This window comes from Pongo abelii, chromosome 6, assembly GCF_028885655.2.
Source record: "Pongo abelii isolate AG06213 chromosome 6, NHGRI_mPonAbe1-v2.0_pri, whole genome shotgun sequence".
NCBI lineage: Eukaryota > Metazoa > Chordata > Mammalia > Primates > Hominidae > Pongo > Pongo abelii.
The window spans coordinates 141,810,780-141,835,702 of NC_071991.2; the positions used below are offsets into that span (position 1 = coordinate 141,810,780).

The 24,923-nt window shown below is 46.9% G+C and overlaps 1 protein-coding gene across 1 annotated transcript in view; it reads left to right on the forward strand.

The window, feature by feature from the left end:
- ARHGEF5 (Rho guanine nucleotide exchange factor 5) overlaps positions 1-23,038 on the forward strand; it is a 25,221-nt gene extending 2,183 nt beyond the window's left edge. Inside the window, exons 2-15 of the mRNA XM_009243374.4 lie at positions 5,089-8,218; positions 8,743-8,800; positions 9,234-9,298; positions 9,490-9,743; positions 13,540-13,700; positions 14,255-14,407; positions 14,678-14,807; positions 15,062-15,136; positions 15,577-15,666; positions 17,126-17,283; positions 17,908-18,069; positions 19,507-19,577; positions 21,164-21,268; positions 22,304-23,038. Coding sequence (XP_009241649.3) covers positions 5,101-8,218; positions 8,743-8,800; positions 9,234-9,298; positions 9,490-9,743; positions 13,540-13,700; positions 14,255-14,407; positions 14,678-14,807; positions 15,062-15,136; positions 15,577-15,666; positions 17,126-17,283; positions 17,908-18,069; positions 19,507-19,577; positions 21,164-21,268; positions 22,304-22,461 — 4,758 coding nt within the window. The 5' untranslated portion in view covers positions 5,089-5,100 and the 3' untranslated portion in view covers positions 22,462-23,038. The remainder of the gene's footprint in view (positions 1-5,088; positions 8,219-8,742; positions 8,801-9,233; positions 9,299-9,489; positions 9,744-13,539; positions 13,701-14,254; positions 14,408-14,677; positions 14,808-15,061; positions 15,137-15,576; positions 15,667-17,125; positions 17,284-17,907; positions 18,070-19,506; positions 19,578-21,163; positions 21,269-22,303) is intronic.
- Positions 23,039-24,923: the final 1,885 nt, after the last annotated feature.

Here is a 24,923-nt window from a genome sequence, read left to right on the forward strand (position 1 = left end):
GTCCTCGAAACTATATATGGCACTGAGTCTCAGTTCAAAGAATTGGCAGTTTGATCAGGGAGGGGTTGTATCCTTGAAATACAGTGTTGTTTCTAGTGACTAGAAATAGACAAGAGCCAAGGTGTTGGGGGGGCTCTAGGGAAGATAGTGAGCTCTGTCACACATTGTGTTAAAGGGATGACTTGAAGCTTTGCCTCTCAAGAAGTCACACGTGGGTGAGGTTATGTGGATGCAAAATGTCTGTGGTCTGAAGCAAGGCCATATCTCCATAATCCCATGCCCTGGCTTTGCCTATACACAGATAAACAGTGATTATTCACCCTCAATTGAGAAGGAGATGAGGATGTTTGCACTCTAACGTAATGAGCATTGCAAAAAAACTCTCTCCTGATGCCTTTATGTGAGTAAGACCATGATTTACAGATTTCCTTTCACTTTGTCACATTTTAGCTTTGTCATGCCTGATTGCAACAGGATCACTGAGATAGGATCAAGTATAGGGAACGTGGGGTATGTTCTCCCTTTGCGGTAACTGGTGGCTGAGCAGGTGACCACTGATATTTCCAAATGAAAAAAGACAGTTAGAAACGGTGTCAATGGGCTTGCAGAGGCATGCACTGTGCCACTAGATTGGAACAGAAAATGTCCAGGTAGTACATGGTATTTATAGATATACCCTAGATATGGCAGAAACACACTTATATTTAGAGGCTACTTGTTTTGAAGACGTGATGGTGTATATGGAGGAGAGGGCCTGAACCATACAGATGTAGGTGAGGAGAGATTACAGGTTTAGTCCCATGGTCTCCTTAGGCAGGAAGGAGCCAAGTTTCAGAAAGTGTCTTACAGTGAGCAAGTGTATTATTCGATGTGTGGTTGAGAGAATAGGGCCACATCACAGAATCACCCATAGGGATTATAGTATTTTGTATTTAAGGGCTAGACATAGGGAGCCAATAGCACATGGTGTCAGTTAACTGGAAAAGGACGTAAAAGTCCTTCTGCCTGTGTACAATTATGTCAGACATACCTCTTTGCCCCATATAGATGGTATCTGTGTCTCTGGGATGGCCAGAATCTTGTCACATACTACTCTGCAGTGTGCTGTGGACCTGCCTGTTTGGTTATGTCAGGCTCTATTGCAAGAGATTGTAAGGATGGCTTTGTGTGTGTATGTGTGTGTGTGTGTGTGTGTGTGTGTATGTGCGCGTGTGTGTGTGTACACAGTGGCAAAGCAGGACAGTATTCTGAGCAGGTGAGTTTTCAGTTTCAGCCTGGACCAGACAAGAAAGGTGCAAGATCAGTTGCAGCATTGGGTCCATAGAATTCTGGGGTCTTCTCTGGACTGATGGCCTGCCAGCTTTCTTTTCAGTGGGACCTCTAAGTGCTTACAGTAGATATAAGTCAAGCGACTTTGCTTCAGGTTTGCCCATTTGCTTAGGAGATTTGAGCAAGGGTCTACGGTCTTTGACCTTTAGTTTCTTCATCTGTAAATTGAGCAAAGTTTCTGTGTGTCTCTGAAGGTCCTTCCGGCTTTATGAATCCTATGTTTCTCTCTTACACTTATTCTCTGTCGCTCAGATCAACAGTATTTACCCCAGCCACCATTTCTATGACCCTTAAAGATAGCAGTGTACATTTTTATGTTACCTTATTTAATCTTTACTAGAACTGTAAAGGAATCCTTTTATCTCCTTTTTAAAGATAAGAAAATGGATGTTCAAATAAATTAAATGGTTTCTACAATTGTCTTAAAGCCAGCAAAGATACCAAAGAGGCACAACCGAACACTGATCCACACTCTTTTAACTCTATATTCTTCTGTCATTCATTCATGCAATACATCTTTGTTGAGGGCCAACTAAGCTTCAGGCAGAGGGGGTTATACGGCAGTGTTTGTCCCATCATGGTGCTCATAATCTAGCCTGGAAAACAGACATTAAATATGACATGACAAGTGCAAGGTGTGTTTGAGGAGAAGCAAAGGATTCTCTGTTGCAAAAGAGGATTCCAAGCAGAGGAGCAGTGTGAGAGGATTCCAGGCAAAAGAGGATTCCAGGCAGAGGAGCAGTCTCTCACCTGCAAAGGCCTACAGGTGAGAGACAGAGAGAGAAGTGAGCTAAAGACACCGAAAGCCAGTGGGAGAGGGGGGATGGGGACAGGGACAGATGGTGACAGGTGAATAGGCTGCTGGAGAAGAAGGCAGACCCAGGTTGTGCAGGGAGTATAACCCATGCTGAAGATTCAGATTTCATCTCAAGAGCATTCAGAGGCTGCCGAAGAATCTAAGCTAGAACTGGTGCTTTTGAAGCTCACTTAGATGCTGGATGGAGAATGGACTGGAATAGCGCGAAATGGGTGGAGGCCAGTGCCCAAGCTGTGGCCGGGTGCAGCGGCCCGGGTGAGACAGTAGCAGCATGCACCAGTGGAGATGGATGGGACAGAAGTGGACAGTCTTAAGGGATATTTAGCAGATGAGGTCAATAGCACATGGTGATTGATTAAATATGGGGAATCTGGGCCAGGAGGGAAACAAGAATTTTATTTTATTTTAATTAATTTATTTATTTATAGACAGGGTCTCAATCTGTCACCCAGGCTGGAGTGCGGTGATGTGATCTTGGCTCACTGCAGCCTCTGCCTCCTGGGCTCAAGGGATCCTCCCATCTCAGCCCCCGAGTAGCTGGAACCACAGGCATGTGCCACCATGCTCCACCAATTTTTGTATTTTTTGTAGAGACAGGGTTTCACCACGTTGTCCAGGCTGGTCTCAAACTCCTAGATTCAAGCAGTTGACCTGCCTCAGCCTCCCAAAGTGTCAGGATTATATATATGAAGTGCATGGGGAAACTCAGTTTCTCATCTGTAAAATGGGCAGAATAATGGTACCCATCTTATACGATGACTCTTAGATGTATGGCATATACATATTTAAAGAAGCGTTTCATTATTTTTAGTGACATGTATGCAGGAAAACCTTAGTGTTTCAGAATGAAAAATAAGAAAAATTAATTTGTTGTGTATACAGCGCTAAATGTTTAAAGTTCTGTGTAAACCGTTAATCATGATTTTAAGAAAAGGTGGGCATTTTCCATTGAAGTAAAGGGATCACATTTTATTCTGGCCTGAATTTTATTCTTTATGTGAAAAATATTTGTTAAACACTTAGTGTAGGCCAGTATTAGGCTAAGTATGGATAATTCAGCAAGTCATAGTTCTTAATCTCATAAATTTTGCCATCTATTGGTTGCAATAGAGGGTAAATCAAAATACACACATCATTATATAATTATAATTGTATAAATGCTACAAAGGAAAAGTAAAGTGAATTATAGTTGGTAAGTGCTACAAAGAGGGGTACAATTTAACCTAGTTAAAAGATCATGGGAGGCCGGGTGCGGTGGTTTACACCTATAATCCCAACACTTCGGGAGGCTGAGGCGGGTGGATCACGAGGTCAGGAGATCGAGACCATCCTGGGCAAAATGGTGAAACCCTGTCTCTACTAAAAGTACAAAAATTAGCTGGGTGTGGTGGCACACGCCTATAGTCCCGGCTACTCAGGAGGCTGAGGCAGGAGAATCGCTTGAACCCGGAGGTGAAGGTAGCAATGAGCCGAGATTGCACCACGGCACTCCAGCCTGGGTGACAGAGCAAGACTCCGTCTCAAAAAAAAAAAAAAGAAAAAAAAAGACTGGAGGAAACTGAAGGGGTAAAACCAGGAAAATGTAATACCACAAGTAACAAGAGAGTATTTCTAACCTCAGTACTGTCAAATACTGACAAGAACCACCCAAAATGAAGATCCGTAGGGTCTTCTTTGGAATTAACAACATGTAGATTGTAGGGAATATTGGCAGAATGCTGCTTATCAAAGCTGGGTTGGAGGCAGGTGGGATGTGAGAGTATGAAGACAGCAGATAAGAGCAACTCCTTCTAGTCATTTGAAAGATGAGAAGAATGTGGGAATGCTTCCATACCCCAGGGGTGGTTCAGCAGGGATGTTGAAGGTATGAGTGCACAGGGTCCCTGGGGAAGCAGGCTAGAAATGACAGAGCATGGAAAGGAGGGATACGTCTTTTCCTGACTGAGGGTGGAAGATAGAAAGAGAGTGGAAGTACAGGTTGCTTTGGATCGCAAGAAATTGAGGTGAGAGAAACCCAGTTCCATCAGTTTCTATTTTCTTTGCAAAATAGGAGATGAGGTGTTCTGCTGGAAGTGAGAAGAAAGGCAGCAAAGTCGAAATCAAAAGACAGGAAGGTCAAAAGAATTAATGAGAAGAGTTCATATGGATACTGAGGCCAAGGGGAGAGTAAGATGATGCAGAAGGCACCCTTCTGTGGTTCTCCTTTAAGGTGGTAATGTGTTCAACACTAATCCAATAAGGCTGTTATCATCCCACTTTACAACAGCTGCCTCTAGAATTGGAAACAAAACTGTTAAGTTACAATGCTGTAGTAGACACTATGGAAAATAGAAAGATGAGTAAACTCCAAACCCACTGTAAAGAAGATGAAACCATAGCACCTCGCACATTGGCTATCATAGCCTGGCCTATTTTAACTGATGTCCACAGCTTAAGAGGAAGACCCTCTCCTGACACTGCTTCTCTGGCCTAATAGATCTGGGGTGTGTCCCATGCTGTGTCTGGGGGTTATATGAGGCTGAGTCACTCCTAGTGTCCGAAGAGTAGACAGGGAGAGACAAAAGACGACATAATGGAGTCTAGAGAGAACTGACAACTGGGAGCTGCTTGGCACTCTCTGACAATGGTCCTCTGCTATAATTTAATTGTTCATTATGACCTGTTTCCCTCACAAGACCACAGGCTCCATGACGACAAGATCTTTATCTCATTCGCTACTGAATACCCCACACTTAACAGGGTTGCTAGGAAAATATTTATGAAATAAATACATCAATGACAAGTTTTTTAGAGGCTATTGCTTATTTTGTTGAGAACCTGTTGTCTCAAAGAATGACCCTAAATAGAACCAAATAAATGCATCACTCTTCTTTTTTATGGTCTCTTCCTCTGATAGGTAAAAGCAGAGTTGTTAGAAACATTTGTCTTTGATTCCTCCTTAGGATTCAGCCCTGATGGAGGCTGAGGAGGCCCAGCATGGAGCCTCTCCTCCCATCTCTGCCATAGAGGAATTCAGCATTATCCCTGAGGCTCCCATGAGGAGCAGCCAGGTCTCTGCCTTGGGGCTTGAAGCTCAAGAAGATGAGGACCCATCCTATAAATGGAGAGAGGAACACAGACTCTCAGCAACCCAGCAGAGCGAGTTAAGGGATGTGTGTGACTATGCAATTGAGACGATGCCCTCTTTTCCCAGGGAAGGTTCTGCAGATGTGGAGCCCAATCAGGAAAGCCTTGTGGCTGAGGCCTGTGACACTCTGGAACACTGGGAGGCAGTACCCCAGAGCCTGGCAGGCCGACAAGCAAGGACTCTAGCTCCCCCAGAGCTCTGGGCCTGCCCCATTCAGAGTGAGCATCTAGACATGGCCCCATTTTCCAGTGACCTGGGAAGCGAAGAAGAGGAAGTGGAATTTTGGCCAGGACTTACTTCTTTGACATTGGGATCTGGACAGGCAGAAGAAGAAGAGGAAACTTCTTCAGATAACTCTGGTCAGACCAGATATTATTCTCCCTGCGAAGAGCATCCTGCAGAGACCAACCAGAATGAAGGCTCTGAAAGTGGGACTATCAGGCAGGGGGAAGAGCTGCCATCTGAGGAGCTGCAGGAAAGTCAAGGGCTCTTGCATCCCCAGGAGGTCCAAGTTCTGGAGGAGCAGGGACAACAGGAAGCAGGATTTCGGGGGGAAGGAACTCTGAGGGAGGATGTTTGTGCCGATGGGCTATTGGGGGAGGAAGAGATGATAGAGCAGGTTAATGGTGAAAAGGGAGAACAGAAGCAGAAACAGGAACAGGTACAAGATGATGTGATGCTTGGGAGACAAGGAGAAAGAACGAGGCTCACTGGGGAACCAGAGGGTCTGAATGATGGTGAGTGGGAGCAGGAGGATATGGAGAGGAGAGCTCAGGGTCAGGGAGGTCCAGAACAGGGAGAAGAGAGGAAGAGGGAGCTGCGGGTGCCGGAAGAGAATAGGGCAGACTCTCAGGACGAGAAGAGTCAAAGCTTTGTGGGAAAATCAGAGGAAGTTACTGGAAAGCAAGAAGATCATGGTCTAAAGGAGAAAGAAGTGCCAGTCGGCGGGCAGGAGGAGAAAGAGCCAGTGAGTTGGGATGGGGGCAGGCTGGGGGCAATGGGAGGAGCGAGGAGCAGGGAAGAGGAGAATGAGCATCATGGGCCTTCAATGCCCGCTCTGGTAGCCCATGAGGACTCTCCTCACTGGGACCTGTTTCCAGGTGCCTCATATCTCGTGACTCAGATTCCTGGGACTCAGACAGAGTCCAGGGCTGAGGAACTGTCCCCCGCAGCTCTGTCTCCCTCGCTAGAGCCCATCAGATGCTCTCACCAGCCCATTTCTCTATTGGGTTCCTTTTCAACTGAGGAGTCACCTGACAAGGAAATAGCTCAAGTGTCCAGCCAAGGGACTGAGATGGTCTTTGCCAGTGCATCTGTGACTCATCCAAGGACACCAGATTCAGCTCCTCCCAGTCCTGCTGAAGCCTCCCCCATCACACCTGCCTCGGTATCTGCCAGGCCCCCAGTTGCCTTTCCCAGGAGGGAAACCTCTTGTGCTGCACGTGCTCCAGAAACTGCCAGTGCCCCTCTCTCAATGGATGACCCATCTCCCTGGGGGACTTCTGAGATGTGCCCGGCTGCCCTCCATGGCTTCCCCTCCGCCGGGACCAGCCCTCCCAGGCCGCCAGCCAATTCCACAGGCACCATCCGGCACTTACAGAGTGACTCCTTCCCTGGTTCTCACAGGACAGAGCAGACTCCAGATCTGGTGGGAATGTTGCTTTCCTGCTCCCACTCAGAGCTGCCCCAGAGGCCCCCCAAACCTGCCATCTACAGCTCTGTGATCCCAAGAAGGGACAGAAGGAGTGGTAGGGACTACAGCACCGTTTCAGAATCCCCTACTGCCTTATCCACGCTGAAGCAGGACTCTCAAGAATCCATCTCAAATCTAGAAAGGCCCAGCAGTCCTCCCAGCATCCAGCCCTGGGTCTCCCCACATAATCCAGCCTTTGCCACAGAGTCTCCCGCCTACGGTTCTTCCCCATCCTTTGTCTCCATGGAGGATGTGAGGATCCACGAACCTCTGCCCCCTCCTCCCCCAGAGAGGAGGGACACCCATCCCTCCGTGGTGGAGACAGATGGCCATCCTCGTGTAGTGGTTCCCACACTGAAGCAGCATAGCCACCCTCCTCCATTGGCCCTAGGTTCAGGGCTGCATGCCCCCCATAAAGGCCCACTTCCCCAAGCCTCTGACCCCGCTGTGGCCAGGCAGCACCGACCTCTGCCATCTACCCCAGACAGCTCCCACCATGCTCAGGCCACCCCCAGGTGGAGATACAACAAGCCGCTACCCCCTACCCCTGATTTGCCGCAGCCCCACCTTCCTCCCATTTCTGCTCCTGGTATCTCAAGGATCTACAGACCTCTACCCCCGCTACCCATCATAGACCCTCCCACCGAACCACCCCCATTACCCCCAAAGTCCAGGGGGAGGAGCAGGAGCACTCGGGGAGGACATATGAACTCAGGGGGTCATGCCAAAACAAGACCTGCTTGTCAAGACTGGACAGTCCCCCTCCCTGCCTCTGCTGGACGCACCTCCTGGCCCCCAGCCACAGGTAGATCAACAGAGTCTTTCACTTCCACCAGCAGGAGTAGGAGCGAAGTGTCCCCTGGCATGGCTTTCAGCAACATGACAAACTTCCTATGTCCCTCCTCCCCTACCACTCCCTGGACTCCGGAGCTCCAGGGACCCACCCCTAAGGATGAAGCAGGGGTCTCAGAACACCCTGAGGCCCCTGCGAGAGAAACTTTGAGAAGGACAACCCCTCAGCAAGGAGCCAGTGGCCCAGGGCGGTCACCTGTGGGCCAAGCAAGGCAGCCAGAAAAACCCAGCCATCTGCACCTGGAGAAGGCATCCAGCTGGCCCCACAGGCGGGACTCAGGGAGGCCACCAGGAGACAGCAGTGGACAGGCTGTGGCTCCTAGTGAGGGGGCCAACAAGCACAAGGGCTGGAGCCGGCAGGGCCTGCGCAGACCTTCCATCTTGCCTGAGGGTTCTTCAGGTGAGCAAGAACCAGGACCACAGTGACACATCAGACCAAGCTTTTCCCAGCTCTTCCCACCTCATCCCATCTTCTGTCCCCAGGGTTCCTAACATTCCCTCTGCTGGCTTCGCTCACATGTGTGCCTAACCTCAACACAGAGAGCCCCGAAGTGCCCTCCAAGCTCCTTGGGATGCTCTTCCTTCTTCCCCTCTGTCTCCCTGTCTCTCCCTCAACCAGCACCTTCTTTGGATGTCCCAAGGTTATTCTGGACTCCCTTCTACTCTTCAGTTACAGTCCCCTGCTTGCTCTCCTCCTGGGTGGTAGAAAAGGCCTCCTGTACTTGTCCTAGTCCCATCCTGACCCGTGGCTCGGGACATCAGTGGTACTGATCTTCACGCTCTCTGCTTTGCCACTTTCTTCCCTCCCAGTTTCCCAATAAAGCCCATTTTCCCTTCTGGACCCCTACATCTCCTGCTCTAGGTCTTCGTTGGCTCTCTCGATCCCTCTGATATCTCAGTTATCTTCCCCATTTCCACTTTTAGATTCAAGAAGTCCAGCCATGGAGAAACATCCGGGACCCTCAGACACTGTTGTTTTTCGGTAAGTCACCCTCTCCCCTAACAGCCACGCTGTACTCTCTTCAGTTGGGTTACTGAGAGTCCCCTAGTGAGGATTTCAGTTGATAAGGGTTCTGAGACCCCAAATGGCTCATTCCTGTTTCTTCTTGGTGTAAGAAGGAGAAGAGAGAGATGCCGGGATGCCAGCTTAGGGAGATTGTCTTTATCTACCTCATTCAGTCAGCTGAGCCTACGAGTCATCCATCTTCCCAAGCCCTATGGCCGTGAACTAAACCCCACAAAAGCTCCATGTTAGCCCAAGTGGGTCAAGCTGCAACTCTGTGCCTCTCTGGGGGATTTGGTCTTGACATCCCAGCACACATCCCAGAGGCTAGAGACTTTGTCCCCCACAGTCACCTGGGGTGCTCTGTGTCTAATGGCCAGTAGGTACCCCAGAGCCCTTCTTTACTCCACAGGGAGAAAAAACCAAAGGAGGTGATGGGAGGCTTTTCAAGACGCTGCTCCAAGCTCATCAACTCCTGTGAGTACCTTGAAGTGGAACTATAGACCCAGGTGGGCATTCTGCCCAGCACTGGAGAGGGGCTTGTGGCTGTCAGCAGTGGGGTGGGGATGTCCCTAGCGAGAAGGCATTGCAGAAGATCTGTTTCCCTGCCTCCGCTCACCGTCCCTTCTTCCTGCTTCTCTTCCTTCCCATGCTTCTTTGCCCTGCAGCCCAGCTGCTTTACCAGGAGTATAGTGATGTTGTCCTGAATAAGGAGATCCAGAGCCAGCAGCGGCTGGAGAGCCTGTCCGAGACACCCGGGCCTAGCTCTCCACGGCAGCCTCGGAAGGCCCTGGTCTCCTCCGAGTCGTACCTGCAGCGGCTCTCCATGGCCTCCAGCGGCTCCCTCTGGCAGGAAATCCCTGTGGTGCGCAACAGCACCGTGCTGCTCTCCATGACCCACGAAGACCAAAAGCTGCAAGAGGTACTGGGCAGGCCGCAGTGGGGAGGGGGCTACAGAAAAGATGACAAGGTCTGGTTTGCTAGCATCCTTCTGTCTCCTGCTCACCACTGCCACCAAGAGTTGGCTGTCCTCACCACACAGGAATGTGTACATACCACAGCTGTGGGTCATGTCCATTCTGAAGAAGTTGAATTGTTTTCTGGATTTCACCACCTCCCCTTTCATCCTCACCTCCTCATGCCGTAGGCCACTTGCTCCTACCTGCTGTTGGTCTGGGCTATACAGGGTGGCCATTACCTCTGAATTTGTGTGGAGGAATGTGGAGTTAATCCCATCATCACTGCTGTTTCAGGGTAGAGGAAAGCTTCCCTGTTCAACCAGGGTTTCAGGCTACTCTACAGTTTTCCTCTTTAGCCAAGGCATATTCCGGGGCTCTTTGTTGGGTCCCTTGAAGAGGGCCCCTTGCAGCTGTCCTGTGGTCCATCAATCTAACAGGGGCCTTAGAGTGATCATCAGTCCCTGCTTGGTTGTTACTCCCAACAGCAAGACTGAACTGGAGGCTGTTTGTCTGATTCTAATCTATTACCATTAGTAAGTTTTACATGGAGAGTGCCTCTTATTAATTTGTCTGAAATATGGGGTAAAATCTTTCTTCCCAGAAAGACAGTATGGAACAATGGAATAGAATAATGTTTAAGAAATTAGGTTCTGGAAGAAATGACCTGGATATGAAACCCACTTTTTTTTTTAAATTATTTATTAGAGACAGGGTCTTGCTCTGTCACTCAGGCTGGAGTACAGTGGTACAGTCATTGTTCACTGCAGCCTCAACCTCCTGGGCTCGAGCAATCCTCCCGCCTCAGCCTCCCAAGTAGCTAGGACTACAGGTATGTGCCACTATGCCTAGCTAATTTTTTAATTTTTTGTAAAGATGGTGTCTCACTATGTTGCCCAGTTATCTCGAGCTACTGGGCTGAAGCAATACTCCCGCCTCGGCCTCCCAAAGTGCTGGAATTACAGGCATGAGCCACTGAGCCCAGCCCCAGAGCCCACTTTAATATTTCCAATTTACCTTTGGCCAAATGACGTGATCTTTCTAAGCCTCGGTTTCCTCATTTGTAAAACTGAGGTACAAACAGTTACTGCAAGAATCAAGAAACATGAATGCCTGGTACATAGTAATTTCTCAAAAAATGTTGACTTTTCATTTTAAATAAGCCAGACCTAGGTTTGAAACATGACTTCACCATTTACTAGCTTAAGCAGCCTTATAACATCACTAAATCTCAGTTTCCTCACTTGCAAATTGAGGATAATAATGCCTACCTTTCAGGGTTGCTGAATGGTTTAAATGAAATAATGCATATCTAATTTAGCAGTAATATTTGATGTATAGTTTGATAAATATTAGCGCTGTACTCTCTGCCTTTCAGAGGCAGGGAGGAGTAAAATTTGGGCCAGGAGGACTTATGGATAGACAATGCTTTTACCAAGTCAGAGACAGAATACATTTTTAGACTTTGCAAAGTTCAGACTTGAGAGCCCTGTTCTGGCTGCAAATTTTTAAGTACAGAGAAGATATTTAGAAAATAACTCATCTTCCCCATATTTGTTGACCAAACAGTGGGAGATGACACAAGTTCTAGTTCCCTTTTACCAACTCCAGCATACTGGGAAGTCCATCAGGGCTCCTATTCCAGCCCTGGTCTCATGTTTGTGAGAAGAAAGGGCTTTACATTTCTATCTCTTAAACACACGTATTCATTTTATAAAGTAGCACCTCTGGGGTTCACAAAGTGCTTTCACAGGCTCCATTTCTTTCGACTGTTGCATCTTCCACAGTGAGATGGGGGTCACTATATCCACATAAAAGGACAAGAAAAGTGAGATTCAGAGAGGTTAAATGAGCCACCCAAAGTCAGTCGTGTAGTGAATGTTAGAGCAAGGATGCAAATGAGCCTTCAGTGTCCCTGTTCAGGGTTGTTGTATGGGAGGATCATCTGGCTGTGTCATTGGTCATCCAAGTCATCATCAGGGTGTGTCTCCTTTCTCTTTTCTATCCAGGCATCTCTCTTGAGGCCACATGCTTGGATGAAAAGCATGAGGAGCCCAGCTAGAGGCATGGTCATGAGTCATAGCGCCCCTTGCTGGAACCTCCAGAGAAGTTCTCACATGCTGGGCATGCTTTAAACCACAGCTGCGCCATCTTGTTCTCAGATATCCTGCTTCTGTCTCCTGCTTCTCATCTGTCCTCAAACCTCAAACTGAGCTCATCACCTTCATCCCCTAAATCTATGCCTTTTTCAAAGTTCTCTGGCTCAGTAAATGACTCCATCATTCACCCAGGTGCCTGACTCAAAAAGCTTTTGCTGTGAGTACAAAACATTAGCTTTGAACCTTCCTTATCTTTGAGGCCCCATTTCTAGCAAATAATCCAACCCTTCCAATTCTACCTCATAAATAATTATAAAATTAATCGACTTCTCTTCAGCTCCATGGCTACTCAGGCCTTCATCTCTCATGTGGAATTATTACAACAGTTTCTTAACATGGCTTTTGCTTCCTTTCATCTTTTCTTCTCATTCTGCTTAGAAATAACTTTATAAAAAACAGGCTGGGCACAGCAGCTCACACATGTAATCCCAGCACTTTGGGAAGCCGAGGCGGGTGGATCAACTGAGGTCAGGAGCTCGAGAACAGCCTGGCCAATATGGTGAAACCCTGTCTCTACTAAAAATACAAAAATTAGCTGGGCGTGGTGGTGCACGCCTGTCATCCCAGCTACTCAGGAGGCTGAGGCAGGAGAATTGCTTGAACCTGGGACGCAGAGGTTGCAGTGGGCTGAGATCATGCCACTGCACTCCAGCCTGGGTGACAGAGCAAGACTCCATCTCAATTAAAAAAAAAAAAACTCACACACAGAAATAACTTTATAAAAAACAAATCTGGTCAAGTTATTCTCCTATGTAAAGCCTGTTTTCATTGTTCTGTTGTCTTAAGTCCAAACAATTTTACATTGTTTACATTACCCTTCAGTCCTCCTCGACTGCTGCAGCTTCATCTCTTGCCACTACTGCTGTACACTTTGTTCAAAAAATGCTCAATTTATTTAGTTTAGTTAGTTAGTTTGTTTGTTTTGAGATGGGGTCTCACTCTGTCACCCAGGCTGAAGTGCAGTGGCGTGATCTCGGATCACTGCAACTTCACCTCCAAGGCACAAGCAATCCTTCTGCCTCAGCCTCTCAAATAGCTGGGACTACAGGTGCATGCCACCACACCCGGCTAATTTTTGTATTTTTTGCAGAGACAGGGTCTCTCTATGTCACCCAGCCTGGTCCTGAACTCCCAGACTCAAGTGATGCACCCACCTCAGCCTCCCAAAGTGTTGGGATTACAGGCGTGAGCCACTGCGCTCAGTCTACTTAGCTTTTTTAATATAAATTTCATTGTGTTTATTCAAGATATACAACATGATGTTATGGGATACATATAAATAGTAACAGAATTACCCTAGTGAAGCAAATTAACATATTCATCTCACTTTGTTACTCATTTTTTTGTTCTTGTTTTTGTGTTATTTAGATTTCTTGAAAGCATATTTTTCTCTTACACCTTTGAAGGCCTGTACCTGTACCCTAGATTAAATCCTACTCAAATGCTCTTCCTCTCCCCGCAGATCAACTTAGGTTCTGGTGTGACTGTGAACCATAAAAGGATCTTGCTCACCGCTCTACCCCCAAAACATTACACAGTGGCTGGCATATTCCAGGGGGTAAATAAAATCCTTAATTAATCTTCCTCATCTCCAACCTCCTAGGTCAAATTTGAGCTGATTGTGTCAGAGGCCTCCTACCTGCGCAGTCTAAACATAGCTGTGGATCATTTCCAACTTTCAACCTCACTCCGGGCCACACTTTCCAACCAGGAGCACCAATGGCTCTTCTCTCGTTTACAGGATGTGCGAGACGTCAGCGCCATGTGAGACTCCCCTTCTCCCAAATACCACTCACTCAGGCTTACTGTTGTTAGGCTTTAAATGTTCCGTTATTTTTTCCCCCCTTAGAAACCCTCTCATTTTCACAGTTATGGGATGAAATTGGGCTTCAGTTTCTTCCATGATTCCTGATGGTTATAGGAAGAAGAATGGCAAGAAGAGGAGAGGGCCTGTGGGTGGATAGATCCATTAATGGATAAGTAAATGAGCAATGCTTTCTAGGTTGAGGTTTTGAATTACTGTGGTCATGCACTGCATTGGAGATGAGGTGGAAAAACCATCTAAAGATCAGAAAACCTGAACAGGGTCAAAAGAAGAATGAGAAATGGAATATTAGAATAAAAGTGTTAAATCAGGCTCAAACTCAGGACAGTTTTAGAGCAAATTCTAGTGCATAGCAAGGAGCACAGAGCAGAGAGTCAATAGAAGTTATTGGCTAATGGAGTGAAGAAGTCACTTGCTCAGTGTACATCAGGGGCCAGTTAACTGCTTAGCTGAGGTCCAGAAGTCTCATGAGACTGGTTTAAATCCTGTACAGGTTCCTTTCGGACCTGGAAGAGAACTTTGAGAACAATATCTTCTCCTTCCAAGTCTGTGACGTAGTCCTGAACCACGCCCCAGACTTCCGCCGGGTCTACCTGCCTTATGTCACCAACCAGACCTATCAGGAACGCACCTTCCAGAGCCTGATGTGAGACTCATCCCCCATTCAATCCCCATGTAGGCCCTGCGGTGACCATGCACCAGTCCCCAGCCCAGAGGGCTATCCCAAGAGCACACTTTCCCCATTCCACCCTCTGTATTGGTTCCCCCAGCCATCACATCTTAGCGCCCTGTACATCAGCTCCCACCGCTCTTTCCCAGCCCACAGATACTCCACTGACCTCCCTTCTCCGTGCCTTCACTGCATCCCCCATTGCTCCCTACATCCCCCCTCCCCTAAGACTCGCTCTCCGTGCAGGAATAGCAACAGCAATTTCCGAGAGGTCTTGGAGAAGCTGGAGAGCGACCCCGTCTGCCAGCGCCTTTCCCTCAAGTCCTTTCTGATTCTGCCCTTCCAACGCATCACCCGCCTCAAACTGCTGCTCCAGGTAGGGCAGATGCTACCTTGATCCTCTCCCCTTAACTCAAAGGGATGCCCTTAGGAAGACCCACAACAAAGGACCAACCATTATTCTGCCAGGTGTCCACATCCTGACTCCGTGCTGCCCACTGCCTGCTTGCTTTGAAATATTTGCTGCTGAAATGTGGTCCCTGGGCTTCTCCGTTCACCAGCCCCCAATCGTTTCTTCCTGTTTCCCATTTCTTCCTCCCATCTCACTCCTGCCTACTGTCTGTTCAATAGAACATTCTGAAGAGAACGCAGCCTGGCTCCTCGGAGGAGGCAGAGGCCACGAAGGCGCACCACGCCCTGGAGCAGGTAGGCAGCCACCACCTCCGCTCTGACCCTCTGTGTGTTCTTCTCAGAGAGGTCTTTCCCACCTAGGCCCACGACTACTCCAGGGAGCATGGGAGGTGGGACCCTGTTGGGAGAGCTCAGCCACCTCCCTGCATCCGCCAAACTTACAAACATACACACCCCACGTCCACCTCTCCCACACCGAGCACACTCCACATCAAGGGACTGTGCCCTCTCCACCATCACCCCCACATTCAGTCTCACTTTTACTCAGTCCAGGAGTGTTCTGCCAGGTCATACAAAGTTGCCTAGGACTTGTGCTTGATACTGCCTGCCCAATTCCAGCCTGGGAAAAATGACCGAGGCTGTCATAACCTATTTCCAGATTGCTTGCAGGGGACTCAAAGGTCAAAGCCTCTAACACAGTGCCCTTCCCCTTTCCCCACTTTCTGCATCCCTAGCTGATCCGGGACTGCAATAACAATGTCCAGAGTATGCGACGGACAGAGGAGCTAATCTACCTGAGCCAGAAGATTGAGTTTGAGTGCAAAGTGAGTCGGTCCCACGCACCCCATCCCTGCCCATGAACTCCCTTAACAGGTCCTGCAGATCACCCCCTAACCTGGAACCACCTTACTCACATTATCCCCAGCCCCTCCCCTCATTTCTTCCCACCTTCTGTTCTGTCCTATTTCTGGGAGGCCTACTTCGGTCTCCAAGACATATTGCTAAGTGAAAAGAGAAGGTAAAGAATTGTGTGTGTATTATATCACCTTTGGTATAAAAGTGGGAGGATACAAATCTATACAGGTATCTGCTTGTGTGTGCATAAGGAAACTCTGGAAGGAGAATAAGAAAAAAAGGAACAGTGGTTACCTGAGGACAAGGGGGGTGCATTTGAGAAATGGGCAAATGAGAGAGAACTTTTCAGGATGAGCCTTTATAAAAGAATGTTTTGGTGCTTGAGTCATTTATTACTTTATCAAATCTCTTTCTAGTCTAATCAAACCCACATAAGATTGGATCCAAATTTAGGGCCAACATCCCTCATTGAAATACAAATCTAAAATAGACATTCCACATTCAAATTCCAACTTAGAACAGATACCATCTTTTTTTTTTTTTTTTTTTTTTTTTGACAGAGTCTCACTCTGTTGCCCCAGGCTAGAGTGCAGTGGTGCGATCTTGGCTCACTGCAACCTCCACCTCCCAGGTTCAAGCGATTCTCATGCCTTGGCCTCCTGAGTAGCTGGGATTCCAGGTCTGCACCACCATGTCTGGCTAATTTTAGTATTTTTAGTAGAGATGGGGTTTCACCATGTTGGCCAAGCTAATCTCCAACTCATGGCCTCAAGTGATCCGCCCACTTCTGCCTTCCAAAGTGCTGAGATTACAGGCGTGAGCCACCATGCCCGTGCTTAGAACAGATACTATCTTTACACTCCTGAAAAAGAAGGAAAATCCCTTATTCACATACTAAGCATAGATCACACCCTCATCTTTAACCAAATTCCAGCTCCAAGGTGCCCCACCTAGTTCTTCTTCTCACCCCCACATTTGATTCCAACTGCTCACATATCTCTGGTATAATAAAAAATGGAATTGATACCAGACCTGCCTCTAATATTTTAACCTCTAAGACACATATAGTGTTCACTGACTTGTTCCATCACATACCCTGATTGGACTCTTCCATCCCTCCTTCAGTTCAGGCTTCTAGGGCAGAGCTGTCCCACACACTCACTATCCTGAGTTGGACCATAGGCATCTTCTATTTGCCTGAGCATACAACCATGGGAGCCACACACCAGTGGACAGTGGTAGTTAGAGGGTTCAGGGAGAAAGAGAATCTAAGTGATGGGTTATGAGCTAGAAGGCAGATGTGGAAGAGATGCTCGTTCAAGGTGGAACTTGCATGGAAGTGGCACGGGGAGGAGGGTGGGACCAGGAGCAAACCTCATGCTTCTCCCGTCTGTGACACTGCCTTCTCTCTCTTCCTCTGCCCTGTAGATATTCCCGCTCATTTCTCAGTCACGCTGGCTGGTGAAGAGTGGGGAGCTGACAGCCTTGGAGTTCAGTGCTTCCCCAGGGCTACGAAGGAAGCTGAACACGCGTCCAGTCCACCTGCACCTCTTCAATGACTGTCTGCTGCTGTCTCGGCCCCGAGAGTCAGTGACTGGAGTGGCAGGCCAGGGCACAAGAGGGGAAGGGGATGAGGAAAGAGGGGGGTCTGAAAGGGAGAGAGAAGGATCATGTTCCTAGAAGAGCCCTTCTCAATGGCTTAACCCATAGATCCCAGGTCATAGCCTAGAGAAGAGAAAAACAAGCCCAAAGCAAAAAGGGGATCCCATCAAACTATGTAATGAGACCACATGGCAGGACATGTACTATGTTATAGACACAGAGCAAAATGTAGCAAATTAGCTTATCACATTCTCACATGAGTCTATTTGTGGCTTCTTTGGACTGGCCTCAACCTACTATTCTAGAGATACTTAGCTAATTCCAGATCTTAAGTCTCTGGTCTTAAGGTTCTTGGGAAATGTATATTAATTCTATCTCTTCACGTCTTTAAAGTGGTAATGTATCCATTGCACTAGGTGTGTGGTTTGCCAGACTAGGACAAATCCCTGAGGACCCTGGAGCTACCATCTTGGGAGCAAGTTAGGACCATCTTATGGTTTTTGTGGGAATTTGCAGGCTGTAGATGTAGGGATTTCGAACCCAAGGTTATGAGGGTAGGTGAAGTATGGAAACTCTAGAATCAGGTTGAAAGGATTTGTATTTTGCAGGGGTAGCCGATTCCTGGTATTTGACCATGCTCCCTTCTCCTCCATTCGGGGGGAAAAGTGTGAAATGAAGCTACATGGACCTCACAAAAACCTGTTCCGACTCTTTCTGCGGCAGAACACTCAAGGCGCCCAGGCCGAGTTCCTCTTCCGCACGGAGACTCAGTGAGATGGGGCTGGGCAGAGGAACTGGGGGTGGGGGAAGATGGGCAGCCTAGAAAAGAAGTGAGACCAAGGCAGAAAATGTGTCCAGAAGACAGCCACAGCCTCGTTTAGCCCATTCTGGACTGGGGACCACCATAGAGAAATTCAAACTCCTAGAACTAATGGATCACTTGCAGGAGATTGGGGTGGGAGAGGGTACAAAGTCACCCTCTTAGCATCTATTTTATACTCTTACTCAAGAAGGACAAGGTCTGTGTAGTATCAGAAAGGAGAAGGACTGGTATGGAGTGAGCAAGGGATTGGAATACTGATATCTGTGAGCACATGCCTCCATGACTGAGGCAGAAACCCTTCTATGCCCCAGCTGGTGGGCACAGACGTGAATAAGACAAGTGCTGGGTGACTTTTACTTTCTGTGCTCGCATCTTCCAAACCAGTCCTCTGTTGACCAGAAATCCATAGTGTTGAGAATACTGATTTGCTCATGTTTTCAATAATAATAAAATAAAATACATTCACACAGACATACATTTTTGAGAGTATTAATAGTACCTATAAAATCTGGAACACAGTGCCTGCAATATTGAACATATAAAAGCTTGTAGCTGTTATTGCTATTATAAAAGATATATGAACAGTCGTTTAAAAGTTTGACATATCTAAGTGTTTGAGAATCCCTATGTTGTAGACACTTTTTCAGTTTTGTCCCTTGGAAGATACTTCAGAGTGGGACTGATAACACCTGTTCTCATTTATTGAACAGAAGGACTAGTATAGGAGTTTGTGTGCAAAACGGCACGTAAGTCAAATAATCAGGTGCAGATGCATGTTGTTGGTTTGGTGCTTTGGGCACTGTGCCTGGAACAGTAATAGTGTCTGTTCCCAGTTACCTAGGCCCAACTGGGCACAGAGGCTAACAGAATGCAAAAACCTTCAGATGATTACAAACCTAAGCTTGGATTACACTGTGCAACGACAACAAATAAAACAGTAGACATATCTCCCTGATCTAATTATTATTATGAAACAATGTTCATCTCTGAGATATTTGGTTGAAGGGAGATAGGCAAGCAAGTGTCAAGAATCATGCAAAATGATGGAGGGACTCTAAACTGAGATGGACACTTCGCTTAGCACAATTTCCAAAACAGAAAATCTATAGACTTTATGACTAATGGACTTTACGCCCCAACTTGGAAGATATGAGAAGCCATTAGGAGGATAATTCTGGAAAGAGAAGAGGAAAAGTAAAGTGTGACAAGACACATTCACATATAGTTCAAGATTGTGTCATGTTTCCAACCAAAAAGAGTCCTATATAGTTTTTGATAGAAGTCATGGACTAGATAAGTCCTTCCCACAGTCTTGACATCCCCATCCTTGGCCCTCCTCCTACACCCCCACAATTCATGCTATGACCCTGCTTTGTTTTCTCAGAAGTGAAAAGCTTCGGTGGATCTCAGCCTTGGCCATGCCAAGAGAGGAGTTGGACCTTCTGGAGTGTTACAGTGAGTGAGGGTCTAAGAGGGAGAGAAAAGCAAGCAGGGTCAGATGTCACCTTTGGATACAGGGGTTTAAAGGGCTGGGTGAGAACTCTAGGCTTCCATTTGTTGATATTCCGTAAAATGTCAGGGTGGAAGATTGGCCTCTAGAGCTTAAAAACCTGAAATATATTGCCTAAAACTGCTCATCACTATGGCAGTCCCCCTTCCCCATACATTCCCTTCCTTGGGCAATAGTTTGCTCTTTTAAAAAATATTTGTCCCCTTAAGTCTAAGCTGACATTATTTTGCCTAGATTTTACCTGCTTGAAGGTCTTGTGGGGGTAGGGGAAGAAAGCCTGATGGTGGTGGGAGGTGTGCAGGAGGATAGCACCCCAGATCTATCTTGACCACACTTCTCCTAAGAGGATGACCTGAGGTCACCTACCCCAGGCTTCTGGGTGCCCATGGGGAGCCACAGGCACACACACATTATGTATGTGTCTGTGTTCACACCAGGACTGGACTTATGCCTCTCATGTCAGCCCCACAGTTGTCCTCCAGCAAAGATTCCCTAATTTAAATCCAGAGAGAATCTGATCTCAACCCTGGACCTTTAGTGACTGAAAACAAACAACTACAAGGAACCGTAGGAATGAAGTAGGAGAGCCGTGTAGCAACTGAACACTGTTAACTTGCTCCCTGTGCGCTCCATCTGCTGGCTTCAGTTCCCCAGTGGGTGAGGAGCGCAGGAGCATTCTTCCTCCTTCATTTTGACCTTGTGAATGGCAGATGGGGAGGATCTTGAGAAAGCAAATAGTAATGCAGTATTCCATTTATTTTACAAGAGAATCAAGGCAGTGTGGTAACATAAAAGAGCCATAAACCCACATATGATGGAATACTGAGAGGTGAAGTATTCTCTGAGGGTTGTTTTCTTGAGCTTCAGATCTATGGACATGTCCCCTGGTTCTCAAAAACATAGAAATAGAGAAATCTTGAATGTCCTCAAGATTCATCTGATCAACCTTGATCAATAACCATCTTGATCACTGATAGATGAGGAAACTGAAGCTCCAGGGCATTCAGTCTCTTGCTTAGGTCAGACCTGGGACTCCACTGGTTAAGTCTTTCTTGGTTCCACATCTGGTACTGGGAAGAAAATGAAGAATAAGACACAGACTCAGATTTTATAATCCAGTTGGAGAGGCAAAACACGTCCATGTAGCAGTTAAATAAGCGATAAATGCCTTGGCATGAACAAAGAATCTTAAAAGAGTTCAGAACCCATTGAAGACTAGAGTCAGGGAGGGTTTCAGAGGGAAGGTGGGTCATTAGCTGGATCTCAGGTATTTGAGATGAGGAACTAAAGGTGGTTACAATGTAGTTCTCAACCTGTCTCCTCTGGAGAAGTGGAATTTTTGGTCCATTTCATTTCTGGTATGTCTATTTCTTTATTAACCATTTTCAAATTTCCTCTTTTGTCTGTGACTTTCAACAGCCCAAATCTGTCTCTGTCTCAAGTCCTCCCACGCCACCCCCCCTCCAAGTCCCTGTTTGTGTTCTAATCCCCTGCCTCTCCTAACCTCTCTTCCCACTCTTCTCTTCCAAAGACTCCCCCCAGGTACAGTGCCTTCGAGCCTACAAGCCCCGAGAGAACGACGAGTTGGCACTGGAGAAAGCCGACGTGGTGATGGTGACTCAGCAGAGCAGTGACGGTAAGCAGGAGCACGTGTGAGCAGCAGGCCAGGCACTGCAGGCAGGGCAGCGCTGGGAGTGTGTTCACTTCCTGCAGCTGCCGTGACAAAGTACCATGGACTGAGTGGCTTATGACAACAGAAATGCATTCTCTCACAGTTTTGGAGGCAAGAAGTCCCAAATCAAGGTGTGGGCAGAGCCATGTGTCTTTTGAAACCTCTAGGGAAGATCCTTCCGTACCTTTTCCAGTCTGGTAGCCCCAGCTGTTCCTTGGCTTGTGGCAGCATCCCTCCAATCTCTGCCTCTGCCTTCCTGTGGCTAGCTGCCTTCCTGTGTCTGTGTCCAAGTTTTTCCCCCTTTTTTTTTTATTTTATGTATTATTATTATTTTTGAGACAGAGTCTTGCTCTGTTGCCCAGGCTGGAGTGCAGTGGCGCAATCTCGGCTCACTGCAACCTCCACCTCCTGGGTTCAAGTGATTCTCCTGTCTCAGTCTCCCAAATAGCTGCATGAGCCACCACACCCAGCTAATTTTTGTATTTTTAGTAGAGATGGGGTTTCACCATATTGATCAGGCTGGTCTTGAACTCCTGACCTCAAGCAGTCTACCCCGCCTCGGCCTCCCAAAGTGCTGGGATTACAGGCGTGAGCCACCACGCCCAGCCCAAGTTTTCCTCCTTTATGTAGACACCAATTATGCTGGATTAATGGCTACCTTACTCCAGTATGACCTCATCTTAACTTTGTTAATTATATTTGTGACAACCTCATTCCCCGTAAGGTCACATTTTGCGGTACAGAGGATTAGAACATCAGCATAAATGTTGGGAGGGACACGATGCAACCATAACGGTGGTGAAGACTCAGGAATGGACAGCTGTAGACTTGGGGCCATACCCAGGGCCGCCATGTTAGGACACTTGGAGGCTGGGTTTATGCTGGAGGCTCCCCAGTTCACTCAGCCTGAGGATTCAGAAAAGTCTCCAGGAAGGTGATCCAGAGAAGCTATCGTGAGCCTTTCCCAGGTAATTCTTCCCACTCACCCTGTGCCCACAGGCTGGCTGGAGGGCGTGAGGCTCTCAGACGGGGAGCGAGGCTGGTTTCCTGTGCAACAGGTGGAGTTCATTTCCAACCCAGAGGTCCGTGCGCGGAACCTGAAGGAAGCTCATCGAGTCAAGACTGCCAGACTACAGCTGGTGGAACAGCAAGCCTAAGTCTTCTCTGAGAGGAGTTTCCTGAGCTGAAGAACAAGCTGCTCATGGCAAGGGCTGGCCCCAGAACCCTGCAAGAGAGGCCTTCTGTGGATGGAGAACTAGGCCTTCTCAAAGCTCAAGGACAAAATCCAGCTAACCCAGTCCCTCGGCCCAGGCCTCCTTTTGTGCTTTGTGCTTGGTGGGGGGATTTCGAGGGACTTTGCACTGGACTCTGGGAACCTTTTATCATTAAAAAAAAAAAGGGACCATTGGGGCCTGAGCCAAGGAACTTTCCTTCTACTGCCTTACAGTGCTTAAACATTCTCCACCTCCAGGCTGCAGATTCAGAGCTGGCCAGAGTTTCAGTGATAGCCGTATGTTAAACAGAATCTGACCTCAGTCTCCTGGCGGGAGATGTTTAAGAGGGGTTAACACATCAGATGGGAGGGTCAGCCCGGTGACCTCTAAAGTATCTTCCAACCTAGAAATTCTCCATAATTATGGTGCAAGGTCAGTGTGTCTCTGAGATCTATGTCTGTTGGTGGCAATGTGAGGGTGATACTCTCTCACTCTAATAAACTTGGCACTTCTCCGAGTATTTTCTTCTCAAACTCCTCAGCACTGAAAAAGCTTCAAAACATGGAATCCCAAGAGTTCCAGCCTGTTGGGTTTAGGTGTCATAAAAGACTAAGGTGGTGCATAGGTGATGGCAGTTCCTGACTCCTGCTTTCTGACCCCTGAGAGTTTGGACAGGTTTTCTGCTTGTTACAACTTCAGAGGTTGTAGAAAAAGTTAGAAATAATTGATAGGTGATGAAAACCCCATCTTTGCTGTACCCGTAAGGTATAGGTATAGGCTAGTTTGGGTGGATTGGGCAAATCTGACTCGGACCATCCATGATTTTATATTCTGACCTGAATTATTGTGAAAATATCTTCTCAGCTGCTTTAGCTTTCTTCTTTGTGAAAGGCAGAATGGAAAGATGCCTGGGATCCAAGTCACAAGACCCAAACTGCAGGCCCCACACTGCCACAGTTCAACCCTTCTGTGTCTCTGTGCCTTTAAATGTAAAACATGGCCTTGAACCAAGTAACGTCCAAAGCCCTACTTAACTCTAACAAATGTGTTATTCTCTAGTTTCTTTCAGGTTGCCTGTCTCAGTTGAAGAATATGACTAAATTTTTTTCTCATTAGCATCCATATATAACAATACCATAGTCATGTTTTATGCCATCTTTTCATCTATAATAGTCCTTCCTTTGACACTCTACTACTCTGTTTCATATTTAGGAGGCTTAAAAGTAGAATTGCATTGCAGCCTCGTACAAAGGTAAGAATGATGCTATAAAATTTGTCCTAGGCCCACTTAATGATGTGACATAATTGTCGTCGTTTTAATAAGACACACTGTTTTCAAAGTATCCTAACATGTTAGCTTGCTTAATTTTTTATTTTTTAAATGTTTTAAGTTTAATTAATTTTTTTATAGAGGCAGGATCTTGCTATGCTGCCCAGGCTGGTCTCAAACTCCTGGCCTTAAGCAATTCTCCTGACTTGGCCTCCCAAAGTACTGGGATTACAGGTGTGAGCCACTGTGTTTGGCCAGTTTACTTAATGTTGAAAAAAATTATCACTATAATCATTAAGATGTGGGCTAGGCTGGGTGCGGTGGCTCACGACTGTAACCCCAGCACTTTGGAGGCCAAGGCGGGTGGATCACCTGAGGTCAGGAGTTCGAGACCAGCCTAGCCAACATGGTGAAACCCTGTCTCTACTAAAAATACAAAAATTAGCTGGGCATGGTGGTGCATGCCTGTAATCCCAGCTACCCAGGAGGCTGAGGCAGGAGAATTGCTGGAACCCAGGAGGCAGAGGCTGCACTGAGCCAAAATTGTGCCACTGCACTCCAGCCTGGGCAACAGAGTGAGACTCCATGTCAAAAAAAAAAAAAGTTGTAGGCTAATATTATTTTATCATAAGCAAGATGACATTGCTAAAATATCCAAAATAGGATGGTTTTAGAGAAGTTCAATTGAGGTTTTTCACTCTTTTCAAAAAGCCAGATTTTTAAAGTAAATAATATATATTATTTGTATGTGCTATAATTTGCATATACTAACATATAAAATAATAATTGATTCATATTGATTGCAATAACAATAATTATAATCCAAACTATTTGTACAAACCAGTATTTGAATACTGGCCATATGGCTCAAACAGTTCCATATCCAGCCCTATATTATTTTCAAGGCAAATTCTCCATTATTTTCTCAGAGAGGTACAATATCAGCTTCTGAATGCAAATAATTTTTTGAGTTGCATGACTGCTTCTTTGCTTGAAGTTGTTAAGGCTTTCTCATCCCTTTGAACATAAGTTCTATAAGACTTCTAACTAAAACTATTCTTTAGATTTTTAGTATGGATTCATCTAATTGGGTTATACTCACCTGATCTGGGATATTAGAAAGCATTAGGCTTTA